Source organism: Rhinolophus sinicus, linkage group LG15 (assembly GCF_036562045.2).
Source record: "Rhinolophus sinicus isolate RSC01 linkage group LG15, ASM3656204v1, whole genome shotgun sequence".
NCBI lineage: Eukaryota > Metazoa > Chordata > Mammalia > Chiroptera > Rhinolophidae > Rhinolophus > Rhinolophus sinicus.
Genome location: NC_133764.1, coordinates 26,136,102 through 26,148,632, shown reverse-complemented (window position 1 = coordinate 26,148,632; position 12,531 = coordinate 26,136,102). Strand labels below are relative to the sequence as shown.

The 12,531-nt window shown below is 53.6% G+C and overlaps 1 protein-coding gene and 1 long non-coding RNA gene across 6 annotated transcripts; both read right to left on the bottom strand.

The window, feature by feature from the left end:
• Positions 1-62: 62 nt before the first annotated feature.
• LOC141568974 (uncharacterized) lies at positions 63-968 on the bottom strand. The gene is made up of 3 exons (XR_012492310.1): positions 842-968; positions 712-757; positions 63-178 (listed from the first exon to the last, which is right to left on the bottom strand). It is a non-coding gene; the product is annotated as an uncharacterized LOC141568974 (long non-coding RNA).
• Positions 969-1,306: 338 nt separating this feature from the next.
• Positions 1,307-12,527, bottom strand: LOC109449760 (septin-4). 5 transcript variants are annotated; one of them, XM_074320456.1, is made up of 12 exons: positions 12,392-12,527; positions 7,185-7,478; positions 6,799-6,892; positions 6,269-6,355; positions 5,645-5,768; positions 3,045-3,179; positions 2,826-2,943; positions 2,634-2,735; positions 2,337-2,433; positions 2,082-2,244; positions 1,820-1,919; positions 1,307-1,533 (listed from the first exon to the last, which is right to left on the bottom strand). In XM_074320456.1, exons 1-12 carry the CDS (start codon positions 12,392-12,394, stop codon positions 1,474-1,476), a joined length of 1,377 nt encoding a protein of 458 aa, XP_074176557.1. In that variant the 5' UTR covers positions 12,395-12,527; the 3' UTR covers positions 1,307-1,473. The 5 variants fall into 5 exon arrangements, with proteins under 5 accessions (XP_074176557.1, XP_019591892.2, XP_074176558.1 ...); XM_019736333.2 differs by lacking the exon at positions 12,392-12,527 and adding an exon at positions 9,597-9,802; XM_074320457.1 differs by lacking the exon at positions 12,392-12,527 and adding an exon at positions 7,644-7,820.
• Between the last annotated feature and the right edge of the window lie 4 nt (positions 12,528-12,531).

Below are 12,531 nucleotides of genomic sequence, written 5' to 3'. Positions count from 1 at the left end.
CTCTTCGGTCATCCTGTCCCAAAGCCAGAAAGCGAGAAAAGACCCCACAGAAGAGCTGGGCCTGAGGCTCCGTCTAGGTCTTCGACTGGCAGCGGGAGGGTTTTCCGCTTTCTGCGTCTTGACCGGTTCCTCCGACCCTCACTTTTCATCAGCGAACCGGCCTGCAGTCCTTCGTGACCTGCATGGTGCCGTCAGTCCTGAGTAAAGATCTCTCACCTGAGAGATAGGAAACCTGGATCTGAGATTGCCACTAACTAGGGGCCACCTCCCAGTGTAACGGGAGTCGGGAACAGGACCCTCCGGAGGTCCTAGCTCTTCGTTCCGCCCACTCCTGGGGGAGTAGAGCAGGCAGCAGGGCGGAGGGTGGCCGCTGGAGGGCGCCATGGCCCTGCGATACCACTAACCCGGCAGAAACGGAGAAGGATTCGGATTCTCGACAGATAACTTCAGTTCCGGAGTGGGCCTGAATGCTAAGTCAGTGCCCGGGGGTCAAAATGTCTTAACGTGTCTGTTTCTAGAACACTGAAACTTTTACTACCGTGTTCCCCTGAAAATAAGACCTAACCGAAAAATAAGTCCTAGAATGATTTTTCAGGATGACATCCCCTGAACATATGCCCTAATGCGTCTTTTGGAGCAAAAATAAGACCCGGTCTTACTTTTGGGAAAACACGGTACAGTTAGTAAATTCCAGGAATACAGGAAACTTACGTGTGTTCACTGCTTGAACTCCAGGGTCCAGAACAGTATCTGCAACCTAGCAGGTGCTTAATAAGTATTTGTTAAATGAATATTAAACTCTTCCAGGACAATGACTACTTTATTCATTCCCCACACTTACTATATAGTGTTTGGTGATTACAGAGGTTTCCACATTTGTTCAATGGTCTATCACAGGCTTCCTAGAGTGCAGAGCTTAATTCTGCATATCCCTCGCCCCAAATCAGCAGAAACAGGAAGTCAGGAGTCTGCAGGCAATATCAAATATCATGTTTTCCTAAGGGCAGAGCAGGTATCAGATCCAAAACTTCCATAGAATTTAATATACTTGTACTGTATGTGAGAAAGGTGAAGAGAGACTCAGGTCCCAGGTAAGAGAGGCAGGATAGATATGGTCAGTAAGATGGAGAGGCCAGGCTGGATTCTAGGCAAGGACTGAACCCTGTCATGGGGAAATTTTCCTCACTCTCCTTTCCCTACTAACAGCCATAAACCAGCACCCTCCTCCATAAACCTTTCAAAACTGGGTCCTAGGATCTTCTTGGTCTCTAGGAGGTGGTAAAGATACAGACAGCAACACCAGAAGCCACCTACAGATTTGTTACTTTATTTCCTCTGAGTCTCTGGGGAGGCAGCAAGGATGTAAGGCGAATTGGCAGTAGCTGCAGGGGCCTGAGCAGAACTGGTGCTGGGAAGGGCTGGCATGGGCAGGACGAAGAGGAGGAAATTTAAATATCCAGGGCTGAAAGCCAGCTAATGGGTCTCCTTCATCTGTCTTTGGATTTTGTGCAGCATCTCCTGCATCCGCCGCAGCTGGAACAGGCACATACATCAAAATGGGGCCTTTCACAAGGTCCTATAGTCTTAGGGAAGTACCCCCCACCCCCAGCTCTAATTCCTTGAGCACGGGCTTTGGTAGCCCTGAGATGTGATAGAAACCCTGGATAGAACCACAAATCCACCAACCCAGGACCCAGATGCACCAGGGCCAGGGATCTTCCTATTCTCAAACCAAGAGATACTGAGGTTTATAATCAAGCGGAGGACCTCCCAGGTCCCTCCCTGGTTGTCAACCCCTACCATCCCATACTGCTCTCACCTCCTCATCTTTCTCTCGGATCAGCCTCTCAGTTTCTGGATCTGTCCCTGGTGGGACAGCAGGGATGGGGAAGTCGGTACCACTCTCTCGAGTCAGTTTGCTGAGGGGGAGGGGAAAGGGGAGTTGGTAAGGCTAGGGGCACCCCAGCACCTGCGTGCATTGAGCCCAGAGCTTGTAGAAGAACAAAGGAAGGGCTCGGTCTCACCCAAGGCTGAGCTTGGGATCCCAACCCTGCCAGCTCTGTCCTGGCTTTTGGCCATACTTGCGATTTCGTTCTTTCACCACCAGGCGGGTCATGCTCTGGATGCACTGTGCCCGGTAGTTCTCATAATGTGTCTCCCGCGTCACATCCTTAAGGTCTTGCATATGAGTGCGTACTAGCATTGTCCTCAGCTTCACAAAGTCGCAGTGCCCTGGGTTTTCCACTGCATAGCAAGGCTAGGGGTCAGCCGGGGGCATGAGAAGGGCAGAGCCACTGAGGGCAAGGAGGTACCAGGTCAGAAGCTCAGTGCTTTACCTTCCACGATGCCCCAGGGGTAGAGCCGGCCCCGAACTCGCCGCCCTCTGGCCTCTACCACAGTGTTGCTGCCAATTACAGCAAATGGGATGCTTTCCTGGAAGAAGTTAGGGGTGTCTGTTGTCAACAACCCCATTCTCACCTGTTCCTTTCCACGCATATTTTCATCTTCTCTACTTCACTCTAGGAAACGAGGGTCCTCTCCCACCCCAATAGCCCACCCTTATATAGAATTCTACTTCTTTCTTCTACCCAGAAGAAACAAGATGGGAAAGGGGTGCCCTGGGGTGGCCCCACCTTTAGGGCTTGGTCCTGTAATTTGAAGTCCTCATCCTCATCAGAGTCACAGTCTGGGAACTGGTAGACCTTGATTCCAAAGCGCTCTATCTCCTCCCGGATCTGGCAAACACATGAGGGGCCCACAGTTCTGGACACTCCATCCTTTCCAGAAGCCCACCTGCTCCCCTCCCGCCCACCAGCTTCCCTCACTTTGCGTTTCTTGCGCTCCACTTCAGGAGGTGTCAGTGTGTCCGCCTTGGCCAAGACAGGCACGATGTTGACCCGCTGATGCAGGGCCTTCATGAATTCCACGTCCAGTGGCCGGAGCCTGGGGAACAGGAATCTGTGACCACCTGCTTGCTAGTGGCAGCCCTGCCCCTGGTGCTCTCAGCCTGTTCCCTTGGCAGCACCCGGTGGCTCGGACCATACCCGTGGCCGAAGGGCGAGATGAAGTACAGGCAGCAGTGCACCCTGTTGTCTTGGATGTTCTTGCGGTTCAGGCCACTCTCGTCTCGGAAATACTGCTCAAACTGCTGGTCGATGTATTCTGCCACAGGCTTCCAGCTGAGGCAGGGACAGACAAGCAGAGAAACTGTGGGAATGGGGGCTGCCCAGTGAGCTCTGGGACTGCAGAGTAGCCCCTGCTCTGGGCAGTGTTTTCAGGACTTTGTTATTCCCCGGCTTGCTTCACTACATCTTCAGGGAGGTACCTGGGTGGGACAGGGGTACATCTCACATGTCCTGATAGAAAACCAGACTAAGCACATAGGCAGAGTTCAATAAATACTAGATCTGATGAGAGGAAAAGAGCCCGGGTAACCAAACAAAGCAATAAGAATAGCAAGGTGAACACCAATTGGGGGAAGCCAAGTGGACCCTAACTCAGGTTCACAGTCCAACCTCAGAGTTTGTTCATGTCGTCCCCACCCTCTCTCTACCTCTCCAAACCCACTCTATCCTTCAAGACCATATCCAAGATAGATAAATACACACATACATGCATATGTAGATAGACAAGAAAACTGAGGTTCTTGAATATATATTATATATATTATACTATACATATAATGTCACTGTAGTAAAGAGTTAAATATATATGTATATATACATATATTACATACATGTATGCATGTTTGGGTGTGTGTATGAGTGTGTGTGTGTATAAATTCAACACCCTCAATTTTCAAGTCCTCTGCTCTTCTTTTATCTAGCTGAATCCTCACTGAGAGGTGACCTGATAGGTGGACATTCTGAGCATCATCACTCTCATTTTCTACATGAAGAAGCTAAAGCAGAGCAGCTAGGAGACTTAATCCAGATCATTTTCGCTAGCAAAATCTCTACCCACCCGAGTCTCCGGCCTTCTGAGTCCCAGCTCAGTGTGTTTATCCCTGCACTGCCTGACCCATTTACTAACTTGTTACCTGATTGACATACGTTAGAGAACTATCGCTCCCCACTCCCCCCCACCTGCTGCCACCAGACTGTAAACCTCTTAGGGACAAGGATCATTTACACTTGTTCTGCATCCCTTAAATTGTCTATCACAGGCTGGACACCTAGTATATGCTCCATAAATTCCTGATGGTTGACTAAATGAATATATGTGGAGGAACACTGTAAAATGTGCAGTGCCAGGCAAATGAAATATTATGATGGAAGGTAAGAGGTAAGTAGATCGATTGGAGGGGCTCAGACCGTAGGACCCAGGTACTGGATGGAGCCAGAGTTTCAGGGCAAGCCCAGTTTGCTGAGGCATATTCCTATAGCCGGAAGGGTGATGATGACATGGTTGTCACCACAATCCATCAAATTTATGGAAACCGTGTACCATGTACCAGCACAGTGCTACGGCAAGAATGTTAGGAAATGGCCCTTCCCTCAAGGCTTAGACTATGAAACTGAAGATAAACCAGTGTGCTGAGCTGAAAGTCACATGCTGTAATGATAAAGCATGTGATAGGGGTTGTTCAAAGCACAGAAAGGTCTGTAGGGGTCTGATTAGTCTGTGAGGCAATTATCCAGGGTCAGCTGCATGGGCGTGCAACCTGTGCAGTCACACAGAGCCCCGCACTCAGAAGGCCCCACACGCTTGGCTTGATTCTCTGCTGTGGTTATCTTGAAATTCTTAATAACTTTGAACAAGGGGCCCCACATTTTTATTTTGCACTGGTCCTGCAATTGCGCTAAAACTCATGAGTGTAATGTAAACAGCCCTTTATAGGTTTCGGTGCACATTCTGGGCGATTTTTAGATCATCTGGGTGAGATGGTAAGGGTTGGTATTTTTCAACTGAAGAAATAGGAATACAGTCATTTGCTCAAGATCACGCAGGTACTAAATACTGAATCAAGATTTGAACTTTCAGTCCAGGGGTCTTAGCATCACCCTGCCTAACTTTATCAAAGGCACCGCCTCTTATCCTGTCTTTATCATGTGTCTCTCTACTCACTTAGGTGTGATTAAGCATCCCTCTAGCTCCTAAAGAAAAAATAAATCCAGGGATGATGGTGGGGGAGGTAAAGCAAAGCCACTTTTTCTTTGGCAGGTAGCCTAGAGGGTACCTGGAGTTCAAAGTTCCACTCACTTCTCCCCTTTGCTTCTTCTTTCTCTCCTTCACTCCTCCTTCCATACTCTCACCCCTGTAATAAAACTTGTCTGTGGCACCTAAAATGTTGCTGGTGAAAGGAATGGGAGGATGGTGACATTTATTAAGCACCTACTATATGTCAGGCCCTGTGCTACATTTTCACGTGTTTGCTTTTTAGAGGCTCTTCTTTCTTATCTTTTGCCCTCACCCCCATTATAGAATTACAGGTCAAAGTCAGAAGGAACATTAGAGATCGTCTATTCCAATCCTTTCCCTTTCACCTTACAGAGGAGGCAGCTGTCCGACCAGGGGCAGTGGCATGCTCAAGGTCACAAACTTCTTCCTCCTGACAATTTTGGCTATATCTGTGCAGCTGGGTGTGCATATGGAATGGGAGGTGGAGGGGGCTGGAGCTGGGGTGGTGCTTGGTCAGACATACCACTCTGTGTTGTTGACTGCATCCCCGAAACCTGGTGTGTCCACAATGGTGAGCCGCAGCCTCACACCCTTCTCTTCTATGTCCACTGCATGTTTAGTGATCTCCACAGTTTGCATGATCCGCTCTGGAGAAGGAGGAAACTGAGGCCAGGGCAAGGGCAAGGCCCTGCCCAGTCAGGACAAACCGCCCACCGCCACCAGCTTGGCTGCCCAGACTGCCTCATCCACACCGCCCCCCTTCCCACCCCGAGGCTGCCTGGGGGCCTGTGCTCTGGGAACCAGCAAGGAGCACATTTCCCAACACAGGAAATGCCGGTGGCTGTTGGCTCTGGCCCCAGCCTCTTTGCTGCTCCCGGCTTTTTTCTTGGATTCCTGGAATCCTTTGGGGGTCAGAGACTCACTCAAAGGGCAGGATTCTGGTTCCTGCCCTGCCTCGGCACCCAAATCTTTAGGGAGCTGGCTGGTGGGCTGCCAGGCTAGATAGGCCTATAGAGACGCTGTCAGTGTCTCTAGGAGCCATGGTTTCCTTCATGCCAGGATGGCCCCATCCCCCAGCCTGTGGAGTGAGTTTGATTTCCCAAGTTAGGTCAGCCTGCTAGTCTTCATGCTCCCCTCCTTCCCTTACCTTCAGCACTGAGGAGTTTTCGGTCCCGGTACAGATCAGTGAGGAAGAGGCTATTGACAAGAGTGGATTTCCCCAGGCCAGACTCTCCTGACAGGAAAGAGAGGAAAGAAGCACCAAATCAGAAAATAAGATCTATAGCCACGAGGCAACCCCACTAGACTTAAGGTGTGAAAGAAGCTGCTTTCTTATCTAATTGCCTTGAGACTAACCAAACAATAGCATTTTGGAGTTGGAAGGAAGCACAGAGAACAGCTTATCCAGACTTCTCTTTTGAATGAGGACCAGAGAGGCTAACAAATTGCCCAAGGCCACACAGGAAAAGGCAAATACAAGAAGCCTGTTGGTGAAGTGTTCCTTAGACCACTTTATCCAACCCCCCAAACACACACACATATACCGTACTTTCAGCCACCCATGTCTCCCGGCTATTTTGCAAAAAGGGACAGCCACTTGCTACTTTCTCCTTCCCTGCATGTATAGCACTCCCACCTGAAACAGCCCCAGCCCAGCCCACCCTGCCCCTGCGCTACCTGCCACCATGAGGGTAAAGTCAAAGCCTTTCTTCACAGACTTTCGGTGAACTTGATTGGGGAGAGTTGCAAAGCCCACATACTCCTTGTCATCCTAGGGTACAGGGAAGCAGAGTGCGTCAGAGCCAGAGGCTGGAGGGGCCCCAGGACCCAACATCAGCTTTCTGTCTCCCTCCCAGGTCTTTGCCCGGCCTTAGAGGAGCAGTGCCAGACCAGCTGGGTTCCTGCTCCTGCCGATACTATCAGTTTTCAATGCACTGGGGCTGACACCACAGAGCTGTGGCCAACACAGGACAGACGCAGGCACACACGCATACACTCAGACTGTCTGTGCTCCCTCCCTGCACCAGCCCAATGAAGGGTGAGAGCAGGGCTGCAGGCTCTACCTCAGAGGAATCATAGGGGTCAAGCTTGCCCCATGGGCTGCGGGGCCGGGCTGCGGGGCTGAGAGGGGCTGAGGCAGAGAAGCACTGCTGGCTGTCAGAGGGCTGGGGCCACGAGGGGGTTCTGAACTCCAAGTCATCCTGGTAGAGGTCCGGGGCCTGAGGCCTCGGCTCTGGAACTTGGGGCCTGGACACCCAGGTTTTGGCCTCTGGTTGGTGGCAGCTCTCATTTCCTGGAAAATCCTTCATGAACTTGTTCAGTTCTGAATCATCCGTTTCCTCCTGGAAGCGCTTGATCTAGGGGTGGATGGGTGGGTGGGGTGGGGTAGGTGGCAGGAAGGGAAGAATGAAGGAAGAAGGCAGGAGAAGGTGAGAGGGAGAGAGAGGAAAGCCTGTGGTTAGAAAGGAGAGAAACTGCACTAGCAGCCAAGCCAGAGGAAGTGCTCACCGTCCCTCCCTCACCTGCACACACACACAGGACCCCGATGTCAGGAAAGGCCCAGGCTCCAGGAGCAGCCCTGGGCAGCGCCCAAAGCCTAGCAACTGCTCTTGGGAACAGAGTCACTGAAGTCCTGATGCCCCCTTTTCACAGGGTGCTTGTTGAGGCTTGCCTTCCTGTGGGTCTGGTCCAGCCAGGGGCTGGGGACCATTCAAAGCCAAAAGTCAGACTGAATATGGGGTCAGACAGAGGCATTAGAGCTGAGAGGAGAAAATGGCTCAGGATTCAAGGAGCGTGCAGTCAGTCAGAAGGTGGTGGAGCTGGAGGGAAGAAGGGAGGGGAGAAGGGAGCTGCCAGATCCAGGTAAATCAAGAACCAGCAGGGGGCTCCATGTCTCCTGTCATTGTAGGTCAGTGAGCTCTGGGACTGCGGTGCAGACTCTCCCGGGAGTGCTCACTGCCCAGGGCTCACTGGCCAAGATGTGTACAGCTGACCTGACCCTCCCTTGTATCAGATACTGAGCCACACCAGGGCCTGAGCCTGCGCCTCAAGGGAGAAGGGTAAACCGGCCAGTGGATGCTAAAGGTGGGTGCAGGGGATCTGGGAGGGACCAGGTGAGGTGGATGAGAGAACACTGGACCTCCTGAGCGGCTGGCAGCCCCCATCTATGAGGGACACATAGGGGGAAGCACCCCTCAGTTGTCCCTTGGCCCCTCTGGAGCTAGGCTTTAGCCGGCAGTGCAGGAGGGGATCTGGCTTGAACTGTGAACCACAGGGGTGGTAGAGAATGGCTGGCTTCTGTGTAGACATCGGTTCCACCCCATTTCCAGCTTGGAAGAGATGCGGCTCCCCTCACTTTCACCCTCAGCTCTAGACCCTAAAGCTTCCTGTCTCCTTTGGGGGCCAGCCCCCTTTGTGGAGTGCCTGGCAGTGCTGGGCTCAACTCTGCCTCACAATATCCGCGTGCCACCCCCAGACAATGGACAAGGGCCGGCTTTAGAGGCTGACTCACCCTCTGGGGATTGGCCAAACCAGTGGGGGCTACCCCAGACCACCGTGGAGTCCCAGCCAGAGTGGGGGGAGGTAAGATGGCCACTGTCTTCCTGCAGGTCCCCATTTTATAAAGGGAAGAACTGAGGGAGATGGACGTGCACACTGCCAGGTTTATGCCAGAGGAAAGGGGTTGGGATGGGGAGGCTAGAGGGAAAAGTCTTCTCACAGCCACTTCCAGGCTGTCACCTCTCAAGTCCCCATACCTGCTTATAGCCATAGTCTCCAGGGCTTCCCCGGACAGGGGAGGAAAAGAGGCCCTTTAGCCTAAAACTGGGGGCTCAATGACCAGAAGAGGCTGCCCTGAGGCAAGCCTGACCTAACAGGCTATTCTCACTCATAATATTCGTGGGGTCCAGTGGGGTAACCATACACCCCAGTTTATGCTTGCTGTCCTAGCATAATGATTGTGCCCCTTTTCACTCTCAAAAATGTCCCAGCTTGGATGATTAATTCTATGGCAATAGAGAAGGGATGGGGCTGGGGGGAGCACGTCTTGTTTTCTGGCAGCTAGAGTCTGGGGAATTCCAGGAAATCCTGCCCCTCTATACAACCCCACAGTGGCCCAGCAGTTGGTCTGGGGGGTTTGGGCTAAGGGTGGGCTTCCCCAGGGGCACTGAGCAGAAGAGCAGCAGGGAAGGGAGAAGGGAAGGCACTGATGGAGACCCCTGCCCCACACTCTTCCAGCAGAGCCACCAGGAACCCAGCACCACTCTCTCTGCCGGCCTTGACTGCTCATCAGCATGGAGGGGCCCACAAGGGCTCTAGACAAGAAATTGGGACACCAGGGTCCTCACCCCCTGTCTGTCCTTCCCTGCCCCCTAGACTGCCAGTGACCAAATCATTTTCTGACTTTGAGCCGCAATCCCAGCCAAGGCAGCAGGAAGGCAGGTCAGGTCCTCCCGTCTCCCAGGGCAGCACCTTACCCCAGCTTCATTCCTGTCCTCGGGGACAGAACTGCCTTGCCATCCCAGTGAACGGTCCATGTCCCACGCTTCAGACTCCCTGTCGGCAAGCTCTAGGTCTAATTTTATCTCCCAGGCAAAGTTCCTCACACACAGAAACAGGCTGGTCTTGATGCTCTTGTATTCCCGAGTCCTGGCTTGCTCCTTTCCCTTTCTATTTGACCCCTCTGTCTCCATCAGGGGCCAAAAAAGCCCGTGGAATGTCCTTCCCACCCCCTCCTCCTCCCCTTCCCTTGGCTCCCACCCTCCAAAGACAGCTCAGCTGCAGCAGGATCACTCAGTTTCTCTGCAGTCCCCTCCTCTTCTGATTGGCTGCCCATGACTCCTGCCTGCTGCCTACCCTGGTGGGCACAGCACCAGCCTCCCAAGTCTGTCTGCAGCTCAGGTTCTTGATCTACTTGGCCTGTCCTGTAACCCCCAAGAACACAAAGGCCTGTCAGAGGGTTGTGAGTTGTCCCCAAGGTGACCTGGCCCATCAGTACATAGGGCTGGCCACCCAGGAGACTCCACTCCCAAACTATTCCAATCTCTCTCTTTCACTCTAACTTGAAGCAGTACTGAAGTAGGGTGGGGTGTCCTATAATCTCCTGGGCACAGGTTCTTATGGAAGCAGATCCAGTTTTCTTCCCAAGTGTCCCTTTGTGTTCTCTCAGCAGAGAACACCACTGTCTTCAGAAATCTGCCCTAGATTTCCCTGCAGAGAGCCCCAGCCACAGAGGGACTCCTTCCACATAAGGATACCTGACCTCTGACTCACGGGGACCTGTATCACTTCCATCACCCCATCGCTCCCAGAGGGTCAGTGGGCGAGCTGCTTGGTCTCTGAGGGGCATAAGTTCAGGTCAACAGAAGGCTGGCATCCCAGAGGCTCCAGAATTGCCAGTTAGGTGAAAGACAAATTGAGGGGCCTGGCTGGGAGTGTGCAGATGGAGCACTTGACTAGGAGTCAGGAGGCCAGCATTTCTGGTTTGGCCAGAAATGCCCTTTGTGATTTGGAAGTGTTTTAATTTCAAGGCCTTAATGTCCAATTGTGAATGGCCCTTCCTTGCCTCCCTGGAAGGCTGGGGAGAGAAAGCACTCCCAGATGACAGATAACTTCATGCTGCTTTGAACTTAAGGAGAGAAGATGCATCTCAAGTCACAGGATGGTTATTAATGTTGGCTTGTCATTCTTTTTGCATACAAATTAATCCCCCACCCCCATCCCTGGGGCTCCTGGGCTGAGGAGCTCTCCCCACTGATCTCCAAAGCAGCTGAGACACTGATCTTCTTTCATAAAGAGACCCTCATAGAGGAGTCTGGCTTGACATGAGCAAGTCAGCCTAAGGACGGGGCTGGCTTGAGGGCAGGCCGGAGGGTGAGGACTCTGGTGGTGGTGGGGTGTCTTTAATTAGAGAGGAACAGGATGGCCTCAGCCAAGTTGAAAAAACCAAGACCTCAGCTGAACTGAACTTAATGTGTGGCAGCAAAAGCCCCTCTTGGCCTCTGTTGGGCTTGGCACTGGAGACAATCAATGCTCCCCCAGGCTTCCACCCCTGGAACATTCAGTTTGTCCATCCCCATGTAGGGAGAAGGATGGAGGCAAGGATAAAGAGAGGCACCACTTGGCCTTTCCCAGGAATCCCCCTTTGGGGAAGGTCACAGGGTCACCAAGACTTCCTGGCCAAGACTTGGGCCTCAGCCTGGACACAGCTTGAGAGACAAGAGCCCAAACGGTTGGCCTTTCCAGACCCAGAAGCTTCTGATTTCATGGGGTCCAGGGAGCTCCCTTCTGGAGGCTGCCCACAGCCAACGTCCTGCCCCACAGGCTGATCACAGGTCTCCTCCCACTGTAAACAGTCTATGCCTCTCAAGGCAGAGGACAAAGGCTGGGGGACTTCCAGACTGGGAGAAGCTGGCACGGGGCATGGAGGCCCTGACACCCGGCATAGTATATTTGTGGCAGACAACGACGGCAGAAGAGCTGACACTCACAGCCAAACGTCAAAACTTCCTACCTGGGGGCCTCCAGGGAAGCTGGTTGGGATTACTCTTTCTCCTTCCACTACAGGCAGGTGGCAGGAATGAGTTTCCCCCCACCACCCCTGCCCCCCACCACTGCAGAGGGACCTGGTTTGGGAGGGGGGTGGTGTAGGATGCAGCAGAAGGAAGCCTCCCCCATGGCTCCTGTCTCAGAAGCAGAGGGATATAGCTGATTCCACGGAACAGAATGGAGGGCTGGGCTTTCCTCTCTCAGGATTCCCTGGGCAGAGGGCACTGTAGGAAAGGCCTAGGAGCTGCCCCTTGCCAATCCGTGGGAGGGAGGGCCCAAGCGTCTCACCATCCCTCTTGGGGAGGCAGGCAGTTTGTGGGCCTCCTCTGTGTTTTCCAGAGGGAGTTAGGGCTGGCCCCTGAGCCCAGGGTGGGTGGGTGAGGAGGGGTGACCCAGGTAACAGCTGATCCAAGCAAGGGCGGGGACCCTCAACTCCGCTCATCGCTGACGCGCCCTCCCCAACATAACTTGAGCGTATCCGCCGGCGTCCAATCCCCAGCATAGACCCACCCCTATCGTCCAAGAACGCGGGCAGCATCCTGGGGGTAGGGGCCCGCTCCGAAACCAGGGAACGGCGAACGAGCAGTGCTTGCCTGTGCCCGCGGCCAGCGACAGCGCCTGCCGCCCGGCACAGCCCGAGCCGCACCGCCGCAGGTCCCCGCCAGCTGCCCGGGAGCGGTAGGCCCTGCGCGCCCCGGCCCTGCCCCGCGCCCCACCGTCTTACCATGGCTGCAGCCCGGGCAGGGCCGGCTCTGCCTGGACAGCGCCTGACGGAGCCGCGGCCAGAGCTGCGCGCGGACCTCGCTGCACCGCCGGCCCCAGCCCGCCGCCTCCAGCGCGGACCGGCCGGGGGCGTGGCCCGGC